This window comes from Anopheles maculipalpis, chromosome 2RL (genome assembly GCF_943734695.1).
Source record: "Anopheles maculipalpis chromosome 2RL, idAnoMacuDA_375_x, whole genome shotgun sequence".
Lineage (NCBI taxonomy): Eukaryota > Metazoa > Arthropoda > Insecta > Diptera > Culicidae > Anopheles > Anopheles maculipalpis.
The window spans coordinates 68,171,768-68,198,918 of NC_064871.1; the positions used below are offsets into that span (position 1 = coordinate 68,171,768).

At 42.6% G+C, this 27,151-nt stretch overlaps 2 protein-coding genes across 4 annotated transcripts in view; one reads left to right on the top strand and one right to left on the bottom strand.

Moving 5' to 3' along the window:
- LOC126556046 (digestive cysteine proteinase 1) overlaps positions 1-27,151 on the bottom strand; it is a 283,799-nt gene that overhangs the window by 138,263 nt on the left and 118,385 nt on the right. The gene's annotated exons all lie outside the window — the stretch shown is intronic.
- The window catches only part of LOC126568742 (pericentrin-like), a 37,880-nt gene continuing 10,921 nt past the window's right edge, over positions 193-27,151 (top strand). The window contains exons 1-10 of one of the 2 annotated variants that reach the window (XM_050225280.1): positions 193-336; positions 6,466-9,459; positions 9,528-9,671; positions 9,901-10,293; positions 16,685-16,810; positions 16,906-18,102; positions 19,957-20,124; positions 21,066-21,122; positions 22,792-22,986; positions 23,065-23,583. In XM_050225280.1, coding sequence (XP_050081237.1) covers positions 262-336; positions 6,466-9,459; positions 9,528-9,671; positions 9,901-10,293; positions 16,685-16,810; positions 16,906-18,102; positions 19,957-20,124; positions 21,066-21,122; positions 22,792-22,986; positions 23,065-23,583 — 5,868 coding nt within the window. In that variant the 5' untranslated portion in view covers positions 193-261. Of the gene's footprint in view, positions 337-6,465; positions 9,460-9,527; positions 9,672-9,900; positions 10,294-16,684; positions 16,811-16,905; positions 18,103-19,956; positions 20,125-21,065; positions 21,123-22,791; positions 22,987-23,064; positions 23,584-27,151 lie in introns of those variants that run through there. The other variant, XM_050225279.1, reaches the window with a different exon arrangement.

A 27,151-nucleotide genomic window follows, 5' to 3' on the forward strand; every position in this document is an offset into this window, starting at 1 on the left:
ACGTTTCGTTAAATTGTTCGTTGAACGTTTGACAGCCGTAGCGCACAACATAAACACAAAACGCTAACCCCAGAATGATGCCAGAACGGCTAGATCGGCTCTTGGCTTCTTTTTAAAATCCTGAACCGAAATTTTAGTAAAAGTTCCGTTTTTGGTTGCATGTTCGGTGTTTTCTGTTGGCCGTGTGTGTGTGTTGTTCGTGTGAAAACCATGTGTTTTGTGGTGCACCGTATGCAGTGAGCGTGAAATAGTGTGTGAAAAATGAATCGATTGAAGCTGAAACCACTGAAGCTTCCCCGTGAAGCGAACCAAACGACCAGCCAACAGCCTGACGAGGTAAATCCCATGTATGGGAATCAGCTCGAAACCTTTTTTCGATCGCAGGCAAATACGCTCAGGTTGTTGCAGTTGCACGTCCGCCACTACTCGAGCCAATTATCTCCGCAAAATGTACAAATCGCAGTTAACCCGTGGCGGTGATGGTGCAGAATCGGATGGTAACCAACGGAAAGTATCGCCGTGCGTTCGGACGGATTGCGGGCAAAATGTAGAACACGGGTTCTATTTTAAGAGCATTTCGGAATAGTGCGTAGTGGTGGCACCGGTACCGCACCGTTTTACGTCTGCCCCGGACGGGAGACAAGTTTGGCGATGAATTTTGCATGAGGTGTAGCGACGACATAACATCCCGTACCGATGTGTGCCACTTCTCTGCCGTTGTCATTGCACCGGGTTTCCTAGGAAACGAAACATCAACAGCGAATCTGCCATTGGAGGTGTTCCCCGAGCAATCGGCTCGGCTTTGCCTACGATCGATAGAAAGTAGTTATGGTTCAGTGGACACTTTAGTCTGTCCGTTTCTCAGTGAGCGAATCGCTGCAATGGTCAGCCACTACCCGGAACGTGCTGGGAAGATACATATGCCCGTGCACTAATGGATTTTTTTCCGATCTTTACAATACAAAAAATCAAACAGCTACCGCCAAAAGATGAATCTGCGGCACGTGAGAGGAATTCCGGGAAATCTTCCTCTAACTCGTTATATCCGGTGGTGGCTTAAAGCAAAAGCTGGAAAATCTTTGTGCACCTGAACGCGGACGCACTGTGTAGAAATAATTCGAATCGCAACACCCCAACGGTACGGTCCATCAACTCGTTGATCGATGTTCGCTACTTAGTGTCGACAAATATGACCCACAACTGTCGATTGACGGAGTGGCGCAATGTGGAACATGCTGCGAACAACCCGTTCCCACACACGTATGCCAAGAATGCTGCCCGATAGATGCTGCATTTAATTGTTGGCTTTGCTTCCGTTGGACTCGGTGTCTATTTCAGGGTAGAGAGTTGGTATGTGGAACGAGGAGGACGGAAGGAAGGAAGGAACTAACAGCAACAAACATCGGACAAGCACAAACAACCTTTTCTTTCGTTTTGTCCCTGTCCAAAGGAGAGCCAAGTCGTATCGACCGACACGATATAGATCGCGTTCGGATTACACTAATTATGTCGAGGTGTCAACCGTCGTCCACTAGGCATGTTTCCATCTTCGTTTCCATTCGATTATCTTTTTGGTAGTCTATCCCGCATGCCAGGGGTTAACAAGCAATATTGAAAAACTACGATGGCCAGCTAAAATGGAATATTAGACACTGTTTAAAAAATCTTCTAATGTACGAATACACAACCGATGGGAAAGTTCCCTTTCTCGGAATGGAATGGATTATTTTCAGAAATAAACGGAACGTACCTTGCAGGTTCTATGAACCTATTTCAACAAAAATGAAAAGCGTCACAGAGTCTATTTGTGCAGGAGTTGTCAGTCTGGTTTTCTCATCCAAGAAACAATATTGAGGATCAAGCGGATTGCCAATTCTGCTACTGAACAAGGCTTTGTTATTTTATAAAGCTTTATGGACCTTAATTCAGAAAAAATGGCTAAGAGTGCACGTTTTAACATTCTAATATACAGAAAAACGCCGATAATTTTGTTAAAACCTAAGTTCGATCGTTCCATTGCAGGGACGGAACAAACCTAATAGGTTCGGAATGAAATTCTCACCACTACAATACATTTACTCAAGAAAAGCATTGGTCATAATAAATATCTCCACAAAAGAGTACGTAGTATTCGGGACATGCTCCCAACATTCAATTTTTATTTTGGAAAATCTCAATCGCTCAAGTTTTTTTATATATTACGTTATACCACAGGTGTATGACTATAACGCAACGTTTTCCAAAACGCATAAAAATTTTAAATCAAAGAGTAGATTTTCCTTTTCTTGCTTGACTTGCTTATCCCTGACCTGTTGTTTGGGGTATGTTTATTTTGTTTTTTCCCGTCTTCTCCTTTGACTAAGGAAATTCCCAAGCGCCATTGTGGAAAACACCAAGTTGGTGTAATATTTCTTTTAACCAACCCATATGTTTCTGCGTGGAGTGTGTGTGTGCGTGTATGCTGTGGTCTAAACGATACACGCTTGCGGTCCATTGAGGCGAGGAAGGCCACAAAACATTTTTTTTCCTTCCAATTTCCCCAAAAGGGACTCAACGATCTGGGTTACTTTCTGGCATTCTGTAGCAGCTTGTTCTACCGGAACCAAAAACGCACCCATCATCCATCCATCCATGCATCCGTGTTCCAGTCGCTATTTCCCCTACTCTTAACGTGGTTAGTATTCCGTGTGGCTTGTTGCATGCAGCCTGAATGGAAATGGTTTTTTTTACTGAAATTCTCCTTCAAGTGGATGCTGTTTTACAAGTAAATAAACAACGTTGCATTAGTCTTCGTTGGGCATGCAGAAGAAACGATCCACTGAATGGTAGTAGATTGAAGAGAGTATCGAGGGAAACATGTTGATACACACCCTACCTAAGGAGATGAGGAAATAAACGATAAACATGGAAAAACTAAACGCTTGTCCTGTGGACATGGTGTAGAGATTTTAGATGAAAAAGTTTAACGTAAATTAAATTATGCATTTGCAGTGAAAAGTAAGAGTTTTTCTGCAATAGAGGTATTAGAATGGAATTTTTAATTGTTGACTATTTTTATCACAATAAATGAAGAATGGAAGCATCTTGTAAGACAGATGCATACATACACAATACTAATCTACAAGCAAATTATTTCTTATGATAAACGACGAAGACGTACAACGAGATCTACCTTCTTGTTCAACATCAAAATTGGTATTTTTTCCTCTTGCTCGGATCAATTTATTCGACACATGGTGACAAAATAATTAAAATCCACACTGGAAACCCGACACCAGCTTCCTCCGTATCGGTTGGGCTAAAAATATATCGACACCGAAATGGAAACGGTTTGCAAGTGAGTATCGAGTACCACCGAATAGAAAGATGCTGTGCCAGTGCAGACGTGCGGTGAACTGGGCTCCCTTCTGTTCGTCGGGCGTGCGACAGCTCGCTCCTATTGGTTCGGTGGAATTCGTAATGGAAGATTAATAGCCCGGTTGATTTTATGTTACGGCAGCGGCGGCGGCGGCAGGTTTTAATGTTTCGCGTTCTAGACACTAGAGAGGGGGAAGATATAAGCAGAAGTAGACTACTTCCGAGTGGCAGATGATGTCTCAAGTGAGATTGGATTTATGAAGTGGCGATAAAAATAAATGATCCAATCGTTAGTGTGGAAGTAGATCATTCCCATTCATCGAAGTATGATCGTAAAAAATGCATCGAAAGATATAATCAATGCAGACGATCGGTTACATGGATGATCGGTTCATGTTCGATTTTGGCACCAACAGTTGATTCCATCCGGATTGTTCCCCTATATTCAGTATTAATTATTTTGCTCAATTTAATTTTAGCCACGGAAAAACACCATCAATTACAGGCCTCAGATCTCCTTAGGTCGTAGTACTACGAGTTATAGTACGAAAAAGAATCACAGAAGAAAGAATTTCGAAACTTCAGCCTTTCCAAAGTTTCCAAAGTTCAACCTCCAAAAAATTCGTTACTATTGTGGATGATCGGTATCCATACGTTCTTAATAAAAGGAACTCTTACACGTTAAAATTCTCGAATTAGAGTTGATACCCGAATAAGCCATACACTGGCTTAATAGTGTAAGTTTCACGAATAATATTTCAATTTTTGAATTGTTCAATTTAATTATGTCGACCAATTTAACCAATGTTTTGAACATTAGTGCCACCTGGATACATAACACGCTGACACTGTTGTTTATGGTCCAATATTTTAAACTCTATTCAAGGAACTAATTATGCCCCTCCATTTTTATACCTCAAGATGGCTTTTTTTTGTATGTAGTTGAAATTTATTTGATTTTCTGTTTGTTTCTCTCCACAACATCGCTCTTGTGGGTTTGTCAAAGACGTTTGAACAGTGGTGGTGGTCGTGTCCCACACACATATACCGGCATCCGGGCTTTGGGCGCGAACAAACACCAGGCGCAAACATCGATTCGATTCGAAAATTTCGTTCGTTCGCGGGCGCATTCGTTTGGATTAGATTTGCCATCGACACGGACGCGGAGTCGGATCTCGCGGCTTCTCAGTGCGTTCGTGTATTTAGTGTCGAAAGGGTCGAATCGGAAGACGGTGACTCAAACCGGTGGCTCGGCATTTACTGTTTGAGTAGAAACAGTTATAGGACGTCCTATCGCATAGAGTAGGGATAATTTGGGTGCAACGAATAAAATCTCCGCCCGTATGGTACAGATCCCAAACATCTCTCCTCGGTTAGTGTGTATCGGAAGTTAAGAAATGGCGATTAATTGCTTCCGGATGAAGAGACAACGCAGCTTTAACACATCCGTTCTGCTTACGGAGGCTTTTATGGAGGACTTATGTGCTTGTGAGTTATTTTTGTTTGTGTTTTTTACACAATGATGGTGTTAAAAAAAATCACTTGTAGTTCGACGTTCGTCGGCGGTGGCGAATGCATGTAATTCTGAAATATTTAATGCTACCTTAGCGATCGTGCAGAAGCATGAAGATTTTCCACTTTTTCTTACGCAACAGTTAGTAATGAAGAATTTGATACAACTGTGCATTGACACAAATTCAAATTTATTTGTGTGTGACGCAAAAATCTAGCTTAAAAGTAGAATTAACACAAGTATGATCGATGGTGCCTGCCGATAAATCTTCCCGGGATAATAAAGGGAAGGCCCCCAAGCAACTCCGCATAGCAGTGTCGTCGCTGAGTACTCTGTACATGGTTTAGATGCAGTTCTAAATTTAAGCAAACCTCGCCTGTAATCGCTGTCGTAGCTTTCCCTTGCATTATTTTTCTTTGTACGTTTGGTGTTTTGTTCTGTGTTTTTCGGAATGCGTGCTTGGGAAACAACATACCATTCGATGGATTGTTGTATGCGCGGTGTATGATGCTTAGATGGTGAACCATGTTTGAAGAAGAGAATGTCTGCTTATGCTAGTTCATATTTAATGATAAGATAAGGCGGCATTTTTCGTCTGGTAGTAGAATTACTCAGACACAAAGCCTAGCGTGAACTACGAAAATGAATCGAACTCTTACTCAAAATGATCGCTTATATTCGTGCACGCCATCACTTTGATATATGATTAACGCGCTTATAATACTTACATCTTTGCAGGTCTACCAACTTTGTATCTTTAATCGCTAGAGCTGTGATAATGCTCGTCTTCAAATATACAACCACACTGTACGCGGGACCTCACTAAATTGTTCCTTTGTTTTTCATGGATTCGTATCGATCAAACAGCCCAGTAGTATCTTCGTAGGTCACAGTGAATGGAAGTTGCTAAAGATAGTTAACGCTGAGCACATAAAACGCAAACTTGATGAAAAATTGCAACTTTTGCCCTAAATGGATGTGATGTGGCTGGGGATTGTCATGAGGACCGTGAACCGCAGGGTTTCGCTTATTGAAGAAGTAAACAAAGTGTTTAAAGAGGAGACGAAAGGAAGATGGGACTAATTCGGTACCAAATCGCATGTTCCACAACGATCCTTACCGTATACTTTATTGTAGATATCGGTTAGGATTCCTGCTTGCGTGTTCACTCGTACCAGGGCAATGTATCTGATTTTGGTATCCAATTTTTAACACTGACTTAGTTCCAGTGACCCAAATGCAGAACCCAGAACAGAAGTGACCCAAATGCAGAAATTTTGTAATTTTGAGACAAAAGAGTCTAAACGTTTTAAGCTGATTTGTTATTTCGAGTAATATTAATGTAAAGTTGATCCTTGTATCCTTATAACAAGTCATCACAATCACATAATATGTCGTAATGGGTTTAATAATTCTCCACATAGGACATTGTATTGCTACAAAATTTCTGCTACGATGGTACGTTAGGCAGAAATTTACAACAACCGTACGTGACCTTTCGAGTTTTTTTCGTCTTTCTAGCTATTGTCGTTATGTTGCTAAATAAGCTTCGCCTAACGTTTTGTTTTCACCCATTTGTTTTCCGGTACATTCAGGACTCGCGGAACGAACGACAAGGACCCACTGTGAAACAACAACCCTTCACCAGTGTCACTAGCGGAAGCAGTGCCGGTTCGGTTGGGAGCGCCAGTGCTAGTAAATCTACGTCCAGCTACGACAGCCGCAAGGAACAGTCGGTAAGGTTTCGGCTAGAGGACGAACTGCTCGGTAGCGGCAGCAGCGAGCTCAGCGGAAGTGCAAGTGCGAGCATATCCGAAAGCCTCAGCGCGAACGACAATCATGACGACGATAGTCTAGAGATTATGGAAGAAATTTTAGTTCCGGCCGATGGTGATGAAGACAACGATGACGATGAGGAGATTGTTGGTGAAGTCGGCAGTAGTGCCAGTGTACGGTCCGACGGTGGCAATAGTGAAGACAGTAGCTCCAGAAGCGGGGAGCCAGTTTCATTAAATCGATCGAAGAAGAAAGCGAACATAGCGAGTGGTTCGGTAGCCGATCGAAAGCGGCAGTTGTTCGATATTGGTGAAGACGAAGATTTGTTGCCGCGGAGTGCAGAACGACCCGCCAGTGGTGGTTTGTTTGACATAGATCGTTTGCAGTTGTCTGGGGACGAAATTGCACAACATTTTCAAACGACCGTTGAAAGTGATCGAAGTGAGAAAGAGGACAGTTCATACCGTGCACGACGGTCAAGATCGGCGGAACACGAAGAGTACGACGATTCGTTCGGGCAGGTGGCAGGGGAGATTGAGCATTCCGTCGGTGGATCAGCTAGTCGGAAGGAGGACGGTAAAAAATCGTTGGAACTAGCGAAAGTGCACCAAACGAAAGAATTATCGCCCCTCAACGAGGACGATGTGTTGATAAACGATAGCAAGGTGAACTTGAACGCGTTAAAACAGCGCAACCAGATAATTGCCCAGAAGGGCGGCGTAAAGACGGAAGAAAAGAATCGAAACGTGAAACTGAACCTGCACGTCATGGCGGAAGAAAGCACTAGCCAGGATAATAGTTTGAATACGACCAACGACATTTCGGACCTGGCACCAGATACCGAAAGTGAGCGGGTAGGAAGTGTTGAACTGGACCCGTCTAGTGGTTCGATGAGAAAGATGAAACTATCGGCCGAGTATCGAAGTCGTAGTGTGCCGGATACGATAGGAGCTGCAAACAATGGCGCCGGTAAGCCATCGGGAGCTTGCTTTACAAGTTTAGGGCCCATGAAGATGTCAGAGGTGACAAGTGGACAAGCTACTAACGAAGAGCAAAGCAGTTCATCTTCCGGTGGGAGTGGCATATCGGACGACTTGCGCGAAAAGATATTAACCACGAGCAAATCGTTCGAAGAAGTCAAAGCGCAGGGTGTTGTGGCGATAGAAATTTTGGACGATAAGATAGAACGACCGGGTGTGGAACCGACTAAACCGATGGAACGTGTACCGGCTGATCAGAAAGAAGCTCTGGAAGACATTTCTGAAGAATCGGAGCATACGATAGGAGGCGGAAATTCATCCAACACCGACGATGAACAGCAGAGAGTGACGGGAATGAGAGCAGCGACGCGTCAGGATACAAACCAGCCGGGGAATCTGATTGAACGTGGCAAGGAAATGCGTACAATTCTCGAGGAGAAACTGCTTCAAAAGCAGCTTAGTGTTGGAAGTACGATTTATGAGGATAATAAGGAAAATATTCCCGAAGGAGGGGCGTCCGTAAAAGTGACACCAGAATTCGACAGTGTAATTAGTTTGAAAATGTTTCAAACAATGGAGAATGAGATAAGGAAATTGCATGAAATAATCGCTACCAAAGATGTGCTGCTAAATGCGTACGGTCGCAAGGACAGTGGGACATTGGGGAAGGAAGCTAACACTACCGGTGGTAGTCGAGCGGAATCGTTACGAGAGCAACAGCTGTGCCGATCACACAACAGCGACTCGATCAGCCTTGCCACTAACTCGACCGAGTATCGTCCGGTTGGCGATTTGACGGAGTTGGTCGGAGCTACCAGCGGTGCCGAAAAGGATCTGTATGGCAAAATAATGGAGCGAAATCAATGGATTGAACTGTTGGCGGATAAATTGAAGGAATCGCTGCAGGATCGCAACCAGCTGCAGCTCGAGGGAGAAAAGCTGGCAGCGGAAGTTATGCAGCTGAAGAAACAATTGACCGAAACGGTTGAAAGCATGAAGTTGAAGGCGCAGAGCAGTAGCTGGGCTGGTGTGCGGCCTCCGGATCAGGAAAGCACCAGCGGAGGAGGTGGTCAACGAATATCGGAAATATCGATTGATCTGGTGAGCGAAACAGAAGACGGCGGATTATCCGATTTTCCCGACATCTACGATGATCCTCCGCTGGGATCTTCCGAACACGGTTTGCATCCTCCCGGATGTGGTGATCTTTCTGAGTTGAATCCACTGCACATTCCGTTGAAGATATCGAAACAACTCGAACAGTTCCGTCGCTATCTTTCGCCCGAAGAGGTGCGCCTGTTTAACATGGTGCAGGGGAAGTTTGATGACTTCCTTACGCAGGAGCTGGAAAAGGTGCGTGATGGAGGTGAGACTGAAAATCGGCTGCTGCGAGAGCAGCTCCAAATTGAACGGGCGGACAAGGAGCAGGAGATAAACCGGCTGAGACAGATGCTCGGTAGCGTAAAGGCTGGTTCGATCGAGATCGCAGCATTGCGAACTGAGTTGGAAGCACGCCACACGCAGGAAATGGCCGACTTGCGAACGTACTTTGAAAAGAAGGTAGTTGACCTGGAGAAGCAATATTCGGAGGAGGTGTTTTCCCAGCAAAGTCGCCGTCTGTCGAACGATGATACGGCGTCGGAAATATCGGGAGCGGAAGAGTTCCCGGAGGAAAATGGAGGCTATCAATCGAAGCACACGAGTCCGCGACGAAAACACAAAGAGGGCATCTATCTGAGTCCGACCCACCGAAAGATTACACCGACCACGATTGATGCAACGGATGCGAGCACGGATGAGGTCCTTGTGGTGGAAATTATCGAGGAAAAAGAGGTATGTACATTGCAGTTTATTGTTGATCAATAGAATTCTGATGAAAACCTTTTCATTTTTCTCCGTAGCATCGTCATCTGACAGCGGACGAGCTACGCGAATTTTATCAAAGCAAAATTAAGGAGCTAAATGCGCAGCATGAACGAGTCTTTACAAATCTACGAGAAAAGCTGAAGGTGTATGAAGCCAAAGAACAGGAAAAGCACGTATTGGTAAGTATATTTGATGGAATTAAAATTCATTTGCATGCTCGAACCATTAATCTAATGTCGCATGTATCTGTTGGAGGTTAACCCTACTCATACTCGTACCAAGTGGTACGCACCAAAAATCCATCCACAACATGCGATCGGGTTCGGAGTGTGTTCCGTCCCTTGATAATAACCGTCCAATTCACGTAGTTACTCATTGTGTGTTGAATCCTTCTTCATCATTCTTCAGTCTAATCAAACGGCATCCACCTCCTCCGTTGTGAAGGATCACTGCTCACCAATGCTAACAAATGTACCACCATCACAACCACCACCACCGCCTATGCCTTCGGCTGATCGTCCTACATCACCCACCGACACCTCAGACGCTGCAAACACTCTTCCTGCCGGCGACGCACTGCTAACTAACCTCAGCTCATCCGATACTAACATCATCAAGCAGGAGCAGCAACAGCAGTTACAGCAATCGGGTTCGATCCGACTGCAAACGCCTACGTTTGTGGGAGAGTTAGGACCGGATACTGATCTGCAGGACATCATTGCCGGGTACGAGAGGCGCTTGCAAGAGCAGGTTGCCCTCGCCCGGCAAGATGTCCTGAAGGAGCTGGAAGTACAGATACAGGTAAGCGTTTGTTGGGGGGGTTGGAAACTGTTCAATCCGCCGACTAACACTGCTGCATGCAAGCATGAGATCGGTTATTGTGTACAACTAAACTGTTTTTGACAAATAGCGCCATCTGCTGTTTGATAGTGAAAACACATAGCAGGGAAGTTTGTTCTGGGTTTGGGTGGTTGAAGATTTATTGTTTCTTTTTGTTAGTGTTTTGAAAATAATTATTTACATGTTTTCCGCTAATCTCAAACCCCTTTTTTATTTATATATTTCAATTATTTGTGAGATTATCTTTCGTTCTAACAGAAAATTACATCGAATTGAGTTTAAGGGATGATTCATGCAGATGCGGGTAGAACTCATGCAGCATAATTCCGATAAGCGATAAGCGATATGTTGTGTTAATTGTTAGGGGTACGAAACCTCGGAAAGTATGTTTGTGAACACGCTTTGGTACGTTCGTACGTGAAATGAAGAGTGAAAGTCTATAAAGTTTGTAGGGCAGTTGAGAAGAGCATTGCCGATGCCGATGCATGCGTCATTCGTACTTTGAATGGTTTTATTTTGTGATTCGGACGTATTAAAAACTGTATCGTGATAAATTAACATCATTCTGTGAATATAAGAAAGAAGCTCACAGTGTGTATCGTTCGAATAAGGTAGACGTAGTCGCGCTATAACATATGCATTAAAAAAAGATGCAAAAATGTTCCGATTTTTCATGCGTTTACGCTGTCATCTAGTGGTCGGTCCACCGGTCAGTGGTCAATGTCACAGTTATTAGTTAACTACATATCCTCAAAGTTTGAGAGCTCTGTCTCTTAACTATAATAATTAAGACGAGAACAGTAAAAGTTCTTTTTGCAAAAGTTTGCAAAAGAGCAAAAGCAAATCCCGAGAAAAAGTCGGCCGTTGTGTCCCTTTTCCTGTCAGCCGGATACGATCGGGTAAATATCTACCAGATATTGAACTTTCTAGAGAAGGGAAAGTGTATAGAGTTGGAGTCTGGATCTGTCCACTCGACTATTTTAAGCCCTTGGAACATTCAACATCAGTTGCGGTTCACAATCAATGAAAAGGACGTCACATCCCGTTTTATTTTCTCTGGAAATGGCTTTAATCAATGTGATATATAGTACATGGAGCCTCCCAATAGTTACATTAAAAAAAACCACAAAGTTGACGAAGTGGAGTCTATTTTAAACGAGCGTTGGAAAAAAAGTTTCGTTTGGAGATCCTGGGCAATTCCAAATAGCCAACTTAAGTGTGCTCCAGTAGCGTTCCGATTTTCTAGATCAACTTGAAGAGGAAAATCCATCTAACTAATTTCACGGTTTCAATGTCAGGGAAGAATTGAAGAATAAGGAGACCTTTTAACAAATTATTTTTTTTATAATTATTCTTATGACCTTATTGCAAAAACCGCAAGATGATGAGGAAAAGAGATTTTTTTTCTAAAATTAAAGATTTATTAACGAAAACAATGCAATTTTATTGTTTACAATATTCTGTACCGCTTAGTTTTCCCATGAATCTGAAGAAATCGATTTTTTAATGCATATATCAAGAGAATTTTAATGTGACAATTGAAACATAATACAGTCCCCCTTTATATTGTTTTCGGAACGCCCGTCTAGACAGTGTTAGCTCTGCATAGCTTTATGTTGTCGAGAGTTTGAAATTCTGAACGCGGATAGTTCACATCTTACCAAATTTCTCCCCTCAACATTCACTCAACATCAATCCTATGTTCGGTCTGAGTACCACTTAAAAATTGGGGAAGTCACGAGTACTCTACACGTTGGTAGTCCTCCAAATCGGAGGGGATTTTTAAATTGTTTGTGTCTGTTTGCGCCTGTATGGAAGTGGAAGTCCGTGGTCACTCAAGAGATGGCACGCACGCGCGAAGAACTTTACACAGAGAGTGAGCATTAAAAATGGAAGAGGATCGTATAATTCGTATTTTTAGACCAATGGCTGCTCGAATGAGAGAACCGTTGCATGCGTACGTCAGTTGAATTTCAAATTCTAATCAGCAAGGATGGGAACCGAGCAGTGTGTCACGCAATGGCGTAGTTAAGTTCAATCAGTGACCTCAGTATTGCTTTGCGTTCGCTTGTTTCGTTCGGGATATATTAGTGCTGACGTTTTAGAAAGACTTACGCGCCAAAATATTAGCGTTACAGTCTCAGTGGATTTGATGAAATGTGTCGTGAACGTAGAGTTCTTTTAATTGAAATACGTAGTTAAAGTACAAAGTGGTACAGTGGTAACTGACCCCTGAACAAGTGATAATAATAGTAATAGGAGTCTAAAGTGATCAGCATTACCGAAAGTGCGGTAGGCGACCAAGTGTCTCCATCTTCGAAGTTGGTGGGAACTGAGGTTGGTGTGAAGATCTAGACCATCATCCTAAAAGGGAAAAGAACGGTGTCAAAAAACAGAAAGTCATCGTTTCGCGGTGTCCGGTATACGCATTGATATTGTAGGCCGATATTAATAGAATTTGTGGCGTGTTTGCAAATAAAATCCCTTCGCTTGGAGGAAGTGGCGGCAGGCGCAATAGACGGGCCCAGACGGAGGTAATGGTGGTCAACATAGATTAAGTGTGTGAAGTGATGCTGGTTACTGGGGAGTACGGATAAGAAGACAAGAACTATGGGAATTTGTTGGGATTGCGTGGTGTTGTTGGCGGTTGGTCGTGATGCACGTGCTTGCCAAATGTTTTGATGCCACGCTATACAGCTTATCAAGTGGGAAAGAATTGGTTATGTTGTATTATCATGTGCTTGGTTATATGCGGGCTTGGTGTGTTATCAAAGCATTTTTTTAGTTTTGGTGCAAAATCATGCGTCTATCAACGTTACGAATGTTTGTCTAAGAATGAACATATTTATTACATAAAAGAACCCGGGTATTCTGTGATGGATTGGCCTGTTGTAGTTTCTGGCTTTTTTGGCTTGGTGTTACCCAAACTGGGTAGTCAATCCTAGTTAGTCTAAGACCCACGTTCGCCTCTCTAATGAAGTCAGTCCTGCGTATTAGTAGAAGGCCCTGAAAGAATACTGTCACATTTTATCCAACTCTCCGTGAATAAATCAACATTTGATCTTAACATTTCCTTTTCAATTTCAAGATCACCCACCCTATGTCAAGTTAACGTTTCCGGCCCTCCAGGGTACGTCCAAAACATTGATGGAAGCTAAATTTAAATGTAAACATTTCCGGACTCGTTGAACTACTACTACAGACAACTATCCTGACAAACCTTCCTTGTCTCATTTAGGCCAAAAATAAATCAACATGCTCCGTGCGCTGTAACTGTGTAACGGTGCGTATCAGCCAGCGGAAATGTTTCACCGGGTAATTGAATCCTTAACGTTTCCCGTTCCCCATTCTCTGGAAGCTGGTGTGAACAGAAACACATTTCTCCTATTTTTTTGTTTTGTTTTGTATTTGCTGATGCCCTTTACGCTTCCGGATACTGATTTGGCCCAAATCCGTCAACACCGTTGATGTCACCCTAAAATTAAATTAGTATTAATGATCGCTCGACGTAAATCGGTATGCAACGAAACCTACTGGATCTGGCAGAGCTGGGTAGGGGCATCCGGTTTGTTTTGTGCGCTATAAATATCAAAATAATTACTATCAAACACACTACCATTTGTGTTGCGTTGTTTAGGGTCGGATTTGCCCATTTACGTACGTACTTCATTGATAAAATGTTAAGCCAATTTAGGTTGAAAATAGGTCAGATGTATTCATAGACACAGTACATTGTTACAGCAAAAGGAATTTAAATTACACACTCGCGTTCGCTTTAACCAATCATCGAATCATTCGGTTCAATCCACTTGAAATGTTACGCTTTTCCATTATCGTTTCCATTGCAAAGCTGAGGTTCAAATTTAAGCCGCCGAGATAGTAATTAAAATATTTCCTCTTTTTGCACTTCTTGATGGACGGGTGGTACTGTTTTGTGTTTTCATGTTGCATAAACCAAACCAATAAGCAGTTTCTTAACGTGTAAATACACAGGACATTGTGTGGAGCGCGTGCTGGCGTGTTTCGGGCGACTTTTAATTATTTATTTACGCATAATTTATTTACTTTAACGGACAGACGACTGATCGGGGGTCACCGATGTATGATGGTGGTCTTAAGTTTATTATTGTTTGTGAGGGGCAGAGTTATGATCAAAGCACAAGCATATTATTAAAGCCGTAGGATAGACTAAATATCCGACTTGCGAGACGATCCGTATCCTCTGCGTGTTATGTGTGGTTCCGTTCCGGGTTGTGTTCGCTTCAGAAAACCGTGGCGAATTAAGGTTCTAAACGGAAACATATCGCAGCATAACGGACGATCGTACAACACGCATTAAGACGACATGGTTGAAATGTACGCGGTTTCTTTGCATCTCGGTTCGTGGAATGAGTGACGCTTTACATGCCGCACGTTTACTTTATCCCGGCAGTTAAATGTGTACGGGTTTGGGAATAAGCATGCGAGAGTGTGTGTGTCACGATGCTGTATGTAGTAGATGCAATCTGCAGCCGCGAAACTCCACGTTGCACTTCAACCGGGGAGCCTGAACTTATGCTGCTTAATGCTGCTAATGTCGACACCAATGGATGGGACTGATCTTCACGACCGATGCTCCTCGCATGTTGAGAATGATTATTCGTGCTGTACCCCGTCTATGCAGCGGGCTAAATATAACCCGAAAAAACATTCTGAGCGCTATAGCTTCTGTGTGCTGCATTTTCGTAGAGTTGAAACGCGTTGCAGTTGTTGTTTTTATTTTTACTTTTTCCCTCACCCATTAAACCCCATAAAAATACCACCGGAATTGTAACTGTGTAACGGGATTGGACAGCGTAGATAGCATGTGATAGGGATCAATGGCATTGGGGGCTTTGCCTGATGGAGTAGTAACCTAGTGGTTGGGTATGCGGGTTTTTATTCTACTAGAATGGACTGACCGTATTGCTATGTGCAGGAGTTGGTTGTTCTATGATTCTTGGATCAATCATCTTGGGTCAGTCTGGGATATTCATCAATTTTAATCTATTCTATGTCTTCACGAAACAACGTACTACACATGAAAGTGATAGATTTGATTTGAGTGTTCATGGGAGATTATTCAACGAATGTAAATTGATATGTGGTGCCATGATCGAATCAACAGTGTCGCTTAAATATTTGTCCCCCAAAATAATCAAAGTGGACCCACAAAAATCGCTTTGTATGTGGATAAAGCGATGTCTTATGGCTCTGTTTACATGATTCGAAAGGCAATAATTGCTCCTCTTTTACAAACAATATGCTGTGGCTGTAATCGCGGCTTGAAATACATTGAAATACAAGCTGCTGCAGTTCGTGTGGAGGGAGTATCCATGTAATGTTTTGTTATGCTCATATTCTTCCTCTAGTGTATGTATGTGTTTTTTCTACTATGTTCCGTCAATATACGCCGAATCCCCTTCGCCGTAGCAGCAGAATGTTGGAGAGAATATTTTGTGTTTAAATAGTTCAATGGCGTCAGCTATTGGAATATTATTGGAGCCACGTGGACGTCTTAACGTTCCGCCTTTTGAAGGGTTGTTGTTCGGTTTAATGTTGCTTCCGTGACTAGAACTGAAGTACAGAAAAGACGTTGCGAGTGGAAAGATATTGTTGCTTGGTAAATAAATCTGCGATCAGAAAATATGATTTATTTTTACAGAGTTTCGACTCGTATAATGTACAATCACTTAGGGAAATATTTGAAATGAATACTTGAATAATGCAAACTTCTTATGGAATCTTGCAATAATATCACGGAATTTTGCATTCACTGAAATATTTGCGTCGCGACTGTGGAATTTTGCAAATGTCCAGATGCGGATTTAGTCCTTTTGAGACTCTAAAGTAATGGTTTGGGTCTTTCGTGGAACATCCTGGGGACAAAGGTTTATTGAAGGTCTTTTGCAAAATGGATATCGTGTCTCATCAGTACCGAAATCAAAAAAGATCTCACACGGCCGCTCAGTCCACTTATAGGAAGATTCGCCGCTACAATCGTCTGATACGATGATCTGACGTAAACAAGCTATGGAAGACAAGTGTTCATTTTGCTAGTTTAATAGAAGAGAACGAAACGCTCAGCACAAATTTCACTATATGATTGTAAAATTTCCCAAGAAGCTTGTAATATTCCACTATCCATTTAAAAAAATGACATTAAGTGATTCCAAATTCTGTATTTCAACCCTAATTTAGTAAGTTAAAGCGTAATTTTGACACACAGTACAAGTTGTATGTTTATACACAAAATATGGATATTAATTCCAATATTGTTTAAATACAATGCCACTGTTTTCTGATCTACGACAATTCCTTCTTTAATTTGCAGGCACTTCTGACGGACAGTTCCTTCGAAGACAGCCACTGGCCACCGGAGCTGGTGTTGCTGCGAGAAAAGTTCACAGCCAAGAGCCAGCTGGAAATCACTCAACTGCAACTCAAACATGAAGAAGAGGTTAGTTAAGTGCACCGTACCCGTAGAGCAGCATCGGGAAGGTTTGCAAAATAATGCAAAAGCTATATTTTCACTCTCGACCTTCCACTTTCCAGATGGCCCGCATGAAGAACGACTTTGAGAAGCAGTTGCAGCGCAAGCTGAAACGTCACACAACCTTCGATTCGAGTCGTGGCCTCGATAAAATCATTAGCGAGCGTGATAGCCTACGGGAGCTATCGTCGACTCTGCGTAATGTGGTTGGTGGACTGGCAAAATATTTCTCGATATGTGAAGAAGATCTGAACAGCACGGTGCTGGAGGAATTGCAACGCTGTCAACATTTGCACCAGCAAGCCAATGAATCACTGCAGACGGTTGACGTGAGTGCTGATGAAAGTCAACTCGTTGGGGCGGCGGACTGTACTGCTCACACCGAAAGTGTACTAAACGTCACCGATGTGTCCTTCCTGGCATCGTGTAAGCTGCTCAAATTCGCACCCAATGTTTCGGGTATCATATCGATCATCGACGATCCATCGCTGGTGGAGTACGTGTCTGCAAAAGGAGCGTCAGCGCGAGATGGAGATTCGGAACCGGAAAACATATCACTGAATGTGGAGGAATGTATGGAGCGGTTAAAAGCCGAGGCGCTCAGCTTGCTTGCCTTGTCCGAGCGTATCAAAGAAAAGTCTACGCCGAAGGATGACGAGTCAGATAAGGCGTCGGAAAAGAATGACAGTTGCGAGGAAGAAGATGGCCTGAAGCGACGCGGGAAAACTCTCGAAAGTGCACGGTCGTTTGATGAAACCATTGTACGGGAAGTTACACCGGAACTTGATGCTAAACCAAACCCTGCCAATAGTTGTCGCAGTCTTCCGATCGATCTAACCGGGTTGCAGCTAAATGGTGAGCTAAATATGCAGCTGCACGAGCTGAAGAATCGATTGCTCAAGTCTGAAGATGAGCGTAAGCTGCTCGAAACGGAGCTGGCCGAGGCTCGCAGCAAACAGAACAGTTTGGTGTGTGAACTGTCCGAAACGAAGCAACACCTGCTGGAGCTAAACAGTCAACGGGTGGAGTTTAGTGAGGGGTACGGAACGAATGCGCTACTACCGACTGCCCAGCGTGTTAACAATTCGTTTGTGGAGTTGCAAGAGAGAGCAAAGGCGTTGCTGGGCAGTACAGGGTCCGGTGCAGATCAAACGATAGAGGACAATTCCATGTTGCTGCAATTGGTGGAAGATTTTTGTCGCGAAGGGGAACGATACATGGAGGATGGGAAGCGTGACCGAATGGATTTGCAATCGCAGGTAGGTTTTTGTTTGGATAGAAATTGGTTTCCTGTATCAATTTCTTTTGCTTTGCGTTTGTTCTCATCACGTCTTGATCGTGTTTCGATTTCTAATCTAAACAATTTGTTTGGGCTCCTTCACACATCTAAAAAGGGCCCAAGGGTGAAGTAGTTTTGAAAAACCGCATGTATGGTCTAAAAGGGAATGGCGCAATAACGACCAAATGTTTCATTTAAAGGGTTGTAGGTCTGTAGTCGAAGCAGACAGACGCACTGAGGTGTGTGAAAATGCTTTCGCCCCCTTTTCTACGGGTTTTATGCATGCCCTAGAAACGTCAAAACTTATCGACCTTCCCATACGTTGTCAGCCGATTGTAGGCACATGCCGGTTTCCCTCATGCATTTCCACGTAGGAAGTGTTTTGCTTACGAAGTTTAATGAAAACTGTCATCGGAAGATGAGATTATATTTTATCTCGGCATAAAATGTGGTACGATACTAGCAAAATTTATATGCAAACCGACGAGGTGGTCATTGGAAAAAAGGATTTGTTCCATTTTGTTGTTGATTCTATTCACACTTCAGTTTTAAGGTTGGTTTACACGCTCATGCTGTTTATACAAACTTGTGTGTGCATAGGTTTGAACTAATCAAAGTGAACTTATCATATTGTTCGAGTTTATAAGCTTGATTGTGCTTGCAGTTAATCCTTAAGAGTAGACCAGACGGTCTACTCTTAACTCTCTGTTGTGATGAAAAAACACAACAGAGGGATTTTTAAGGAACAAGACAAGAATTCATAATACATTTTTTTTAGTTTTCTAAATATAACAAAGCTATCTGACGAATACAAGTTTTCTTCGATGTCTTGAAAAATAGGACTGTCCCGTTAAACACGATACGTTTGCTCAGCCTGCTTAAGAGCGACAATGTGGTGACAATGAACACCTTCCATGGGATACGCACTCCAGAACATAGTACAATACTTTATATTTACGCGCAAAAATTTTACGAAAGCCAAACTCCAACTCAAGCCAAATTTTTTGGCATGTGCAATCCTATTGATATGCACAACCGTTGCATTTACACGCAACGATTTAACTGTGCAAACTAGCTTGTAAAAACCATTTTGCGCAAATGCCATGAACGTGTAAACCAACCTTTATTTTAAACGAGGGAAAATAATCAAATTTCCACTGACTATGTTAATGACGAGCTAATGGTGTGCATTAAAATGTTCTCCTCTTCCTCTTTGCCCGTTTTCATCGCACACGTGGAACAAAAAATCATTCCTTTAATTTATTCCAGAGAAAAGAAAACACATCCTTCCGTTGACACAATTTTGCTAGATTTTTTGTTTTATTTTCAAGTTGCTATTTCCTCTTGCATCTACTTCAGCGCAATCGCTGCTATCGGTTTTTGGCGCCTCGTGTCTGTAAACAGGGGCTTATTTTTTGTACCGTACAAAATTGCTTATCATTGTGGGTGGGGCATTTGGGCCAGCATTGCTGCTATTTCTTGTTATTGTTATCCTTTGGGAGGCTGTTGGTTGGTGCTTTCATTTCCAAGAACTGCCTTACGCTGTCATTTGCTTGCAACATTGTCATTATTGTTTCTGTGTCTCGATCTCAAATCGTTTATGTTTCGTTTGCTTTCTTTTCATGCTTGCCATATTGTGTGCTGTACGCGTGTTTATGTGTGTATGTGCAACATTCGGCCCGTCGGCTTCCCGATGTTTGAATGAATGAAATACCCAAAATACATGAACCAAACCGTCGATGGAAAATCGATTAAATGCTGCTGTTGATACGTTGGCCGGTACCGGTCTCATCGATACAAAAATGGACACTCCCGGTTACTATTGCCGGCACAGATTGAAGCGGCCGATAAACAGCTTAAAGCCACCCGACAGTTCCTTGAAGATCAGGCCGCTGAACGTGAGCAGGAACGTGATGAGTTCGTCAAGGAAATCGAACGTCTCAAGAGCGCGATGCGTGAGAAGGAAAAGGATAAGGTGCACTTTGAACGTGCCACCAAGGAGGTAAGTTTTGGGTCGACTAGAAAATGTGTGGGTGTTCGAATGTGTGTGGGTGCTCGTGGACACAAATGGGACGCATCGGTGCCGATCATCGCACACCATACTGTCTGTTGTGGCATTGGCTGTTTCTTTCGCTTTCTGGTGGGCTCAGCAAGTGCTGGTACTTCCTTTGTCGCGTGTTTTTTCGCGTGCGTATCGATGGAAAGGAAAGAAAAGACAAGTTACACGGGAGGCTTTTCCTTGTAGTCAATCAAACACATCTACACGTACACGTATAACTCTGAAGCTATTCCGGGCCATGGGAGCAGTTGTGTATGTGAAGACAACACCATATGTTTAAAATCGTATCTTCGGGAAACAAACATGGATGGGTGCTGGAGCTGAAAGTTGTTGAATAATCATAATAGACTAATGGTACACAGGAAAACACACAACACACCTCTCTCTAGATGCTGCAGTGTAATACATATTAGTACGCAAAAATGATAAGCCACGTAACTTTCGATTGAAACTCACATGTAGCCTTACTAAAGTATCACATCTTGCATATCTTGTACTTTCTTCTCTTCTTTCTTTTATGCAACGCTTTACGCTCCCCATCTGTAAATGCACTCACATCACACACGCGTGTTTCGCACCACAATACCAATCAACATCGGTCACACTACTCAACATTGGTCAACGAACAAACAAATCTTCCGATGTTTGTGTAAACGGGTATCGGATTCAAATTGCAACAATAACAAATTTTAATACCAATCGACATTTGTATGATTTTATTTTAAAATAACCTCCTTTTAATTTAAATTTGTATTAACTGATTATCCGGTTATAACGTTTGGTTGATGGATTTTAATTATAATTTCGTACTATTATTATTTATTTACTTTTTATTCTACACCGCCGTTATCGTATTGTAAATGCACTCTTCCACCTTAATTTAGGAGGGATGCGTGAGCGACTGTAGATATGCAAAAGAAAATCGGGCAATTGCTGCAAACGTAAGTGTAGTATTATTTAAATTTAGTGTTAATGTTTTTGATTTCGATTTATACGCCTTCAGGCTGTGTAGTGTAGTGAATAGAGGCTTTATTGCACCGCAGGGAAAATATTGCTTCTTTGTTCTTGGGTGCGTATGTATTAGTAGATTTAATTGCTTTGGTACATGGAACATCAAATTAGAAAGCTGGAGTATTATCACTACGTTCTAGGAGAATATCAAGCTGTGCTTTTCATTGCAGATACAGTGTTCTTGTTACCTGAACAGGGAAGATTACACACGAGACACATTTAAACTAAAACTAAACTATCAATATTGTGGCAATGGTTACATTCTCAATGGTAATTACGAACTCAACACATAAATTACGGACGATACCGGTAGCATAAAGTGTCGTTCATTTTGAATTCGGTCACACCACAGGCTGTAAAATGAGCAATTTTCAATGTAAAAATATAATTTTTACATTTAACTACCGGTTTTTTTATTGTTCTTTTTACAAAATTTAAAAGAAGATATAATTTTTATTTTGCGGATGAATTCACAGACCTTTCTTTTGATACCTCCAATCAGCTGCCGCACATGCTGTTTATCCACTTCAGAAGCTTTTTTGCAATAGCAAGTTAAACAAGCATGAACATGCCAAAACTACTGCATAAACAGGACGAGGGCTCCATTACCTATATATAAGTGTGAAAAAGTTCCTTGTAGCACCACTGTCAGCGATATTACTCATAAAATTAAGTTACCGAATTCTAAATGAACAATACTTAACTACAATTTCAAGGACATCAGACATTACTGTACAAATTAAATCCATTTCACAAAAATTAAGAATTCTTTTATATTTAACCGTGTTATACGAAATGTATCGCGAACAAAAAGCTGCAAAGGGATGACATTAAACATATATTGCTTTCAATGTTCTTTCTTTACCATAGTTGAATTAAGTTACTATATTTTCATTTTCAATAAGCACTCACCTATTGCTAGTCATATAATGCTGGGAATCATTTTATAGTTTTTTTTTTTCTTCTGAATTACTTTTGTCCGGGACCCTAATCCGGATTTCAATTGTATGAATGATTTTACTCAACCCATACTGAACCTTTGTCGCGAACGTTCACCCATACTGCTAGAAGATAGATTTTATATCTATTTTCTTCGTTCATATCATCATCTCATCTCGCATCGTTATCGCCATTTCCTTCCTTCTTTTTTCATTTCCAGTAGTGTGTCACAACTGACTATGATAAGAATAATGCATGGTTTGGAGCTTGACCGTCAGTTTTAAAATAAGAAATTTATTTAATAGGCTGAAATTAGTCGTGATAACCATCCCTGAATACCGACGCGATGCCATTGAGAATGAAAACCGAATCCTTGAGAGTTGATAGACTTTGCTTAACTGACCCACTGAAGACTTATTGTACAAACACCCAGCTTTAGTGCCACATTTTATAGAAGTTAGTTGTAGCGGTGAAGCAATAATCGCGATTAAGAGGCGTTTGAAGTTAAAAGTCTTATTTACTGAACTGTACCGGAAGAAAGCATACAATACCAAATATGCAAGAGAATTTGGCGAAAGCAGAAATGAAAACGTTTCCTAGTAATAATCGTATCGCGTGCATTACCTGTGTGCGCGGATACATTGCAATTGTTGCCAACAGCTGGAATCGATGGAACAGCACGTAAAGGAGCTAACAACGCAGATAGCCGACCGAGACGATCGGTTGCGAAAGATGGAAGCGGACCTGAAGGATTCAATCGATAAGGGCTTCACGTTGCGAGAAATTATCTCCGAGCTGGAAACTCAAATCGAAAGCAAGACAATCAACGAGCATGTGCTGGAAACGAAGGTTAAGGTAGGTAGAAAGGGCAAGCTGTACTAAAGAGTGTTTGTTGTCTTATGATGGTCAATTTCATTCTCCGTTTCATTCCAGGAGCTGGAGAAGTACATCGATGTGCAGAACCAGCAAAATGAGTCGCTCCATCAGGAGGTGGAAAGCGTCAAGACGGATTTGGTAGGTCGCGGGTACGACGAAAAGATTGCCAAGCTGGAGGAGGAACTACGCCAGCGACAACCGTCGGCCGAGCAGTGCATTGTCCTGGAGGCACTCACTGTCCAGCTACGTGACATCGAGGAAACGCTCGAGCGCAAGACGAAAAATCTAGAAACGCTTCATTCCACTTCGGGCGCATCGCTGGGCTGTAGTAGCCCATCGGAAGATGTTTCCGTAAATCAGGATAGCCCGTTGCATCGGCAGAGAAAAGCTGGGTCGGCGGGTGGTGCAGAGGACGGTTCGTCGAGTGGCGATAAACCGAAAGTAACGCCCTTGCCGGTCGATGAAGTGCAACGGATATTCGATAAGCTGCATCGGCATTCGCGTGTCGAGGATGTGGCTATCAAGCGCATCAACGATCTTGAGATGCAAATTAGCCACATCAGGAGTGGCTATGCGGTAAGTGATAGATTTAGCCAAAAGTATTACATTGTTTTACGGGAGCAATCACTGTGAAAAATGAAGTACAAAGATTTTGAGTTACATTGTATAAAGTGAGAGTTTTGGGAATTTTTAAATTGTTTTTGTCCAAACTTTTGGACTCACCTTGGGCTGGCCTAATCATTGTGTAATGCGGTCTTACTTTGAAGCTCACAAAAAGCAGTGACTAAATTTTTTTTATGCTAATGAAATGCGTGAGAATCAGTAATTTTGCTTTGTAAACATAAATAATTACGGTTGAAATTTAAGATGCTGCTGATGCTTAGTTATCAGGCACTAAAATGGCTTCGCAGTGTTGGCCTGCTGCAGAAATCCTCCAAAATGCTCGCAGTCCAGCGCCGTAGTCTGCCAGTCCATTATCCGGGCCTTTCCGGGTCGGAGGCATCAACGCCATCTCATCATCTAAATTTGGGCCTACCACGCCTCCTCTGTTCACGTGGACTACCTAAACAGATTACAGACTGGGACGTCCGGCGTCATTCTAATGACATGATCAGCCCACCGGAGCCTGGTGAGTCTAATGCGCTGCACGATAGTGAGTTCAATATACAGTTCGTAGAGCTCGTCATTGTAGCGGTTCCTCCATTGTTCTTTAACACATACGGGGCAAAGAATCCTTCTGAGCATCTTCCTCTCGAACGCAGCTAAAAGGCTAAACCTTTGTCAGTTTTAGTTAGCGCCCATATTTGAAAGGCGGAAGTGAGTACCGGGACTCTCTTGTGGTAGGTTGAAGAGTAGACTGGCTAGCCTTTCTTGGCGTAGGCTCTTGGTGGTAGCAAAAGGCCTCGAGAATATGCACTCTCGAAGTCAATGAAGAGAAGGAAAGAGTGGAGCTACTGCTCCGCTATCTTCTTCAAGATCTGCCGCATGGTGAAGATCCGATTAGTGGTAGATTTCCCGTTTTGGAATTCTCTCTGATAGTTCGTAGAGGAGATACCTCTACGTATAGGACAAGTCGATCTTGCAGTATTAGGGCTTATCTAGCTTATCTCCCTGGTTGTATATGGGATAGATGATACCAAGTTTCCAATCACAATGCTTCGGTTCGATATGCCATACCTCAGTAAAAAATGAATGAATCTCCTGTTCCAGTGGTGCACCTCCGATTTTGATCAGTTCGGTTATTATTCCGTAGGTGCCTGGTGCCTTGTTGTTCTTGAACCGAGATGCTGCTGATACCTTTGCTTGTTTTGGAATGGTTATCCGTAGTAATATGTCTCTAAAGCAGTAGCTTAAAAATTGGATAGTAACATGGATGACTTGTTATGTCTGCCACTGTACATGACAATGATCACAAGTGGGCACATTTCTCCACAGGATATCTTAAAAGTGTACCCAAAAAAAAAAGTGTTCAAACGGAGTCGTGATGAAAATGTAAAACATTGCGCGCGCAAAACTGTCAATCATCTCATGATTTAAAAAAGAACTATTTTCTCTCTGCGACTTCACATTTTCGAACTAACGATAATGCTGCTGGGTGTATGTGTTGAGTGATGAAGTGGTTCTCACGCCACTAAAAATCGTGCTGTGTTTATACACGCCACGAATGCGTAGTTGGTGCTGTTTTGAATAGCTGCGTGAAAACGAAATAGTCACTAGGATATCGAGGATCAACGGCTACCTACATACGCCTGGTTCTGTGATAGGAAACTGGACCTTGAATGATGATATTTATAGCACGTTGGGTAGGAACTGATTTGCTTCAGTTTTCGGCCTCCCTGCTGACTGACCGTATGGAAATAAACATTTTAAACCGATTATTGTGTATGGAAAACGGAATGGTATGGATGGGAGAAGTGACGGACGTTCTGTTTTACGTTTGGCTTGCAGTGTCAAGCGTTTCATTGCCGCACTGTCCTGCTGGGTGACATACAGACATCGAAACAACTTCCCCACTATGCGACCAAGTCAAAGTCCGGTCAATGTCATACTCACCGTAATCACTCTTATAGACTACTGACATCGAATAGACTAACAGGGGACATCGGATTTGAGACGTTGCGAAATACCCTAAGCTTGTGTGTTTGTTTCCATGTTCAATGTCATGTGTCATCAATTGTTTGGAGTTGAGAAGGAACAGCGTGCAATATGTTGCCGAAAAGCGGGTGCTGAGAACACACTAATGGCCATCCATTGTTTACTGGTGTATCTGATGATCAGATAAATTTAATTTATACATGTCCTCACAAACTCCATTATAGCTGCCCACTTGGCGATCTTAATTTGTCGAGTTGTGTATCTGTAAACGATGTCTTTATGAACGTCGTAGTGAAGTGAAAGAGAAAGTTAATTCGCCCGCTTCTATATGACCACGCAACATAGAACCGTTGAATGGGATAGTTCTCTTAACTTTCGGGCGCACTTTCTCACTCTCTCTCTCTCTCTCTTAGTCAGCTTAATTTTAACATTGCGCAGCCGCCCTCAGTTAGCGGCCGTGACTTTATGCTAGGGGACCCAGCGTTTGCCGGTCTTGTGGCGAGTTCTGTACTACCTTCAACAAGAGTGGCCGCTCAGTCTGTATCGTTGCATGGGTGCCGCCGGAAGACTTGCCAGTACCACGTACTCCGTGTATCAATATTTCCTTGTCGCGTGTGTTGTAGGGTGTCTGTAGCTGAAATTTAAAATTACACGATCAATCAAAGTGTCTTCATTTCGAGCGAACGAGAAGTAACTTTCGACTGCACTATATGTTTTAGAATGATAAATGTTGTGCTGCCACCGATCAGTGGCGTGGTATGTTCCAGTGTTGCCAGCTGCCCCTTGTCGAGTTGAACAGTTGTCCCGATCTTGTTGCTCTTTCGGGTGGCCTTTCGCGGTTTATTAATAGTGTGCGATATACTCGGGGCTTGTACGATGCTGGTGAATGATGTACGTGTACGCAAATGATGAGCGATTATTTCCGACCGTTGTGTCATGCCCAGAGCGTCATACAGTGCCCATCTCGTCTCGTGCGCATTTTGCGGTTAACGCTTCGAGATCTCATCCCATGTGAAGTGATGACGCGCGCAATGTGAATCTATGTTGTTACTGTTGGTAATTTTGAGTGCATTTAATCCATGCAGCTTCCGACGAGTGTATGGGGATTTGTTGCAAGACTTGCTTTTATTACTGTCCGCACATAAAATACTACCCGATAGCCATCTTTGTATTCCCCAAACCGGAGAGATCCAAGCATTTCCTGTGTAATGTTGCCCAGCGTGTCAGCTCACCCGAGCATTATTTATTCTATGAATATATCGTTGTTTCCATCCTATTCTATCCTCCCACAAATGGTGTCACAGATTAAAGACGGCCGCGTTCTGCAGCATTAGCAGCTATGCTGCATCTGTTTACACCACGCTCTCTGTGTGTTTGTTGATCGTGCGTTGTGATCGCCTCCAGACGGTACGCCCTTGCTGGAACTAACCTAAATTATATTTTTCTGGAGGGTTAGCATCCCCGGACTGTTTACGATTGGGATGCAATAGTGCAGTGATGTGATGTTGACGGATGTTAAGATTGCTTGATCCATCGGAGAATGCATTAA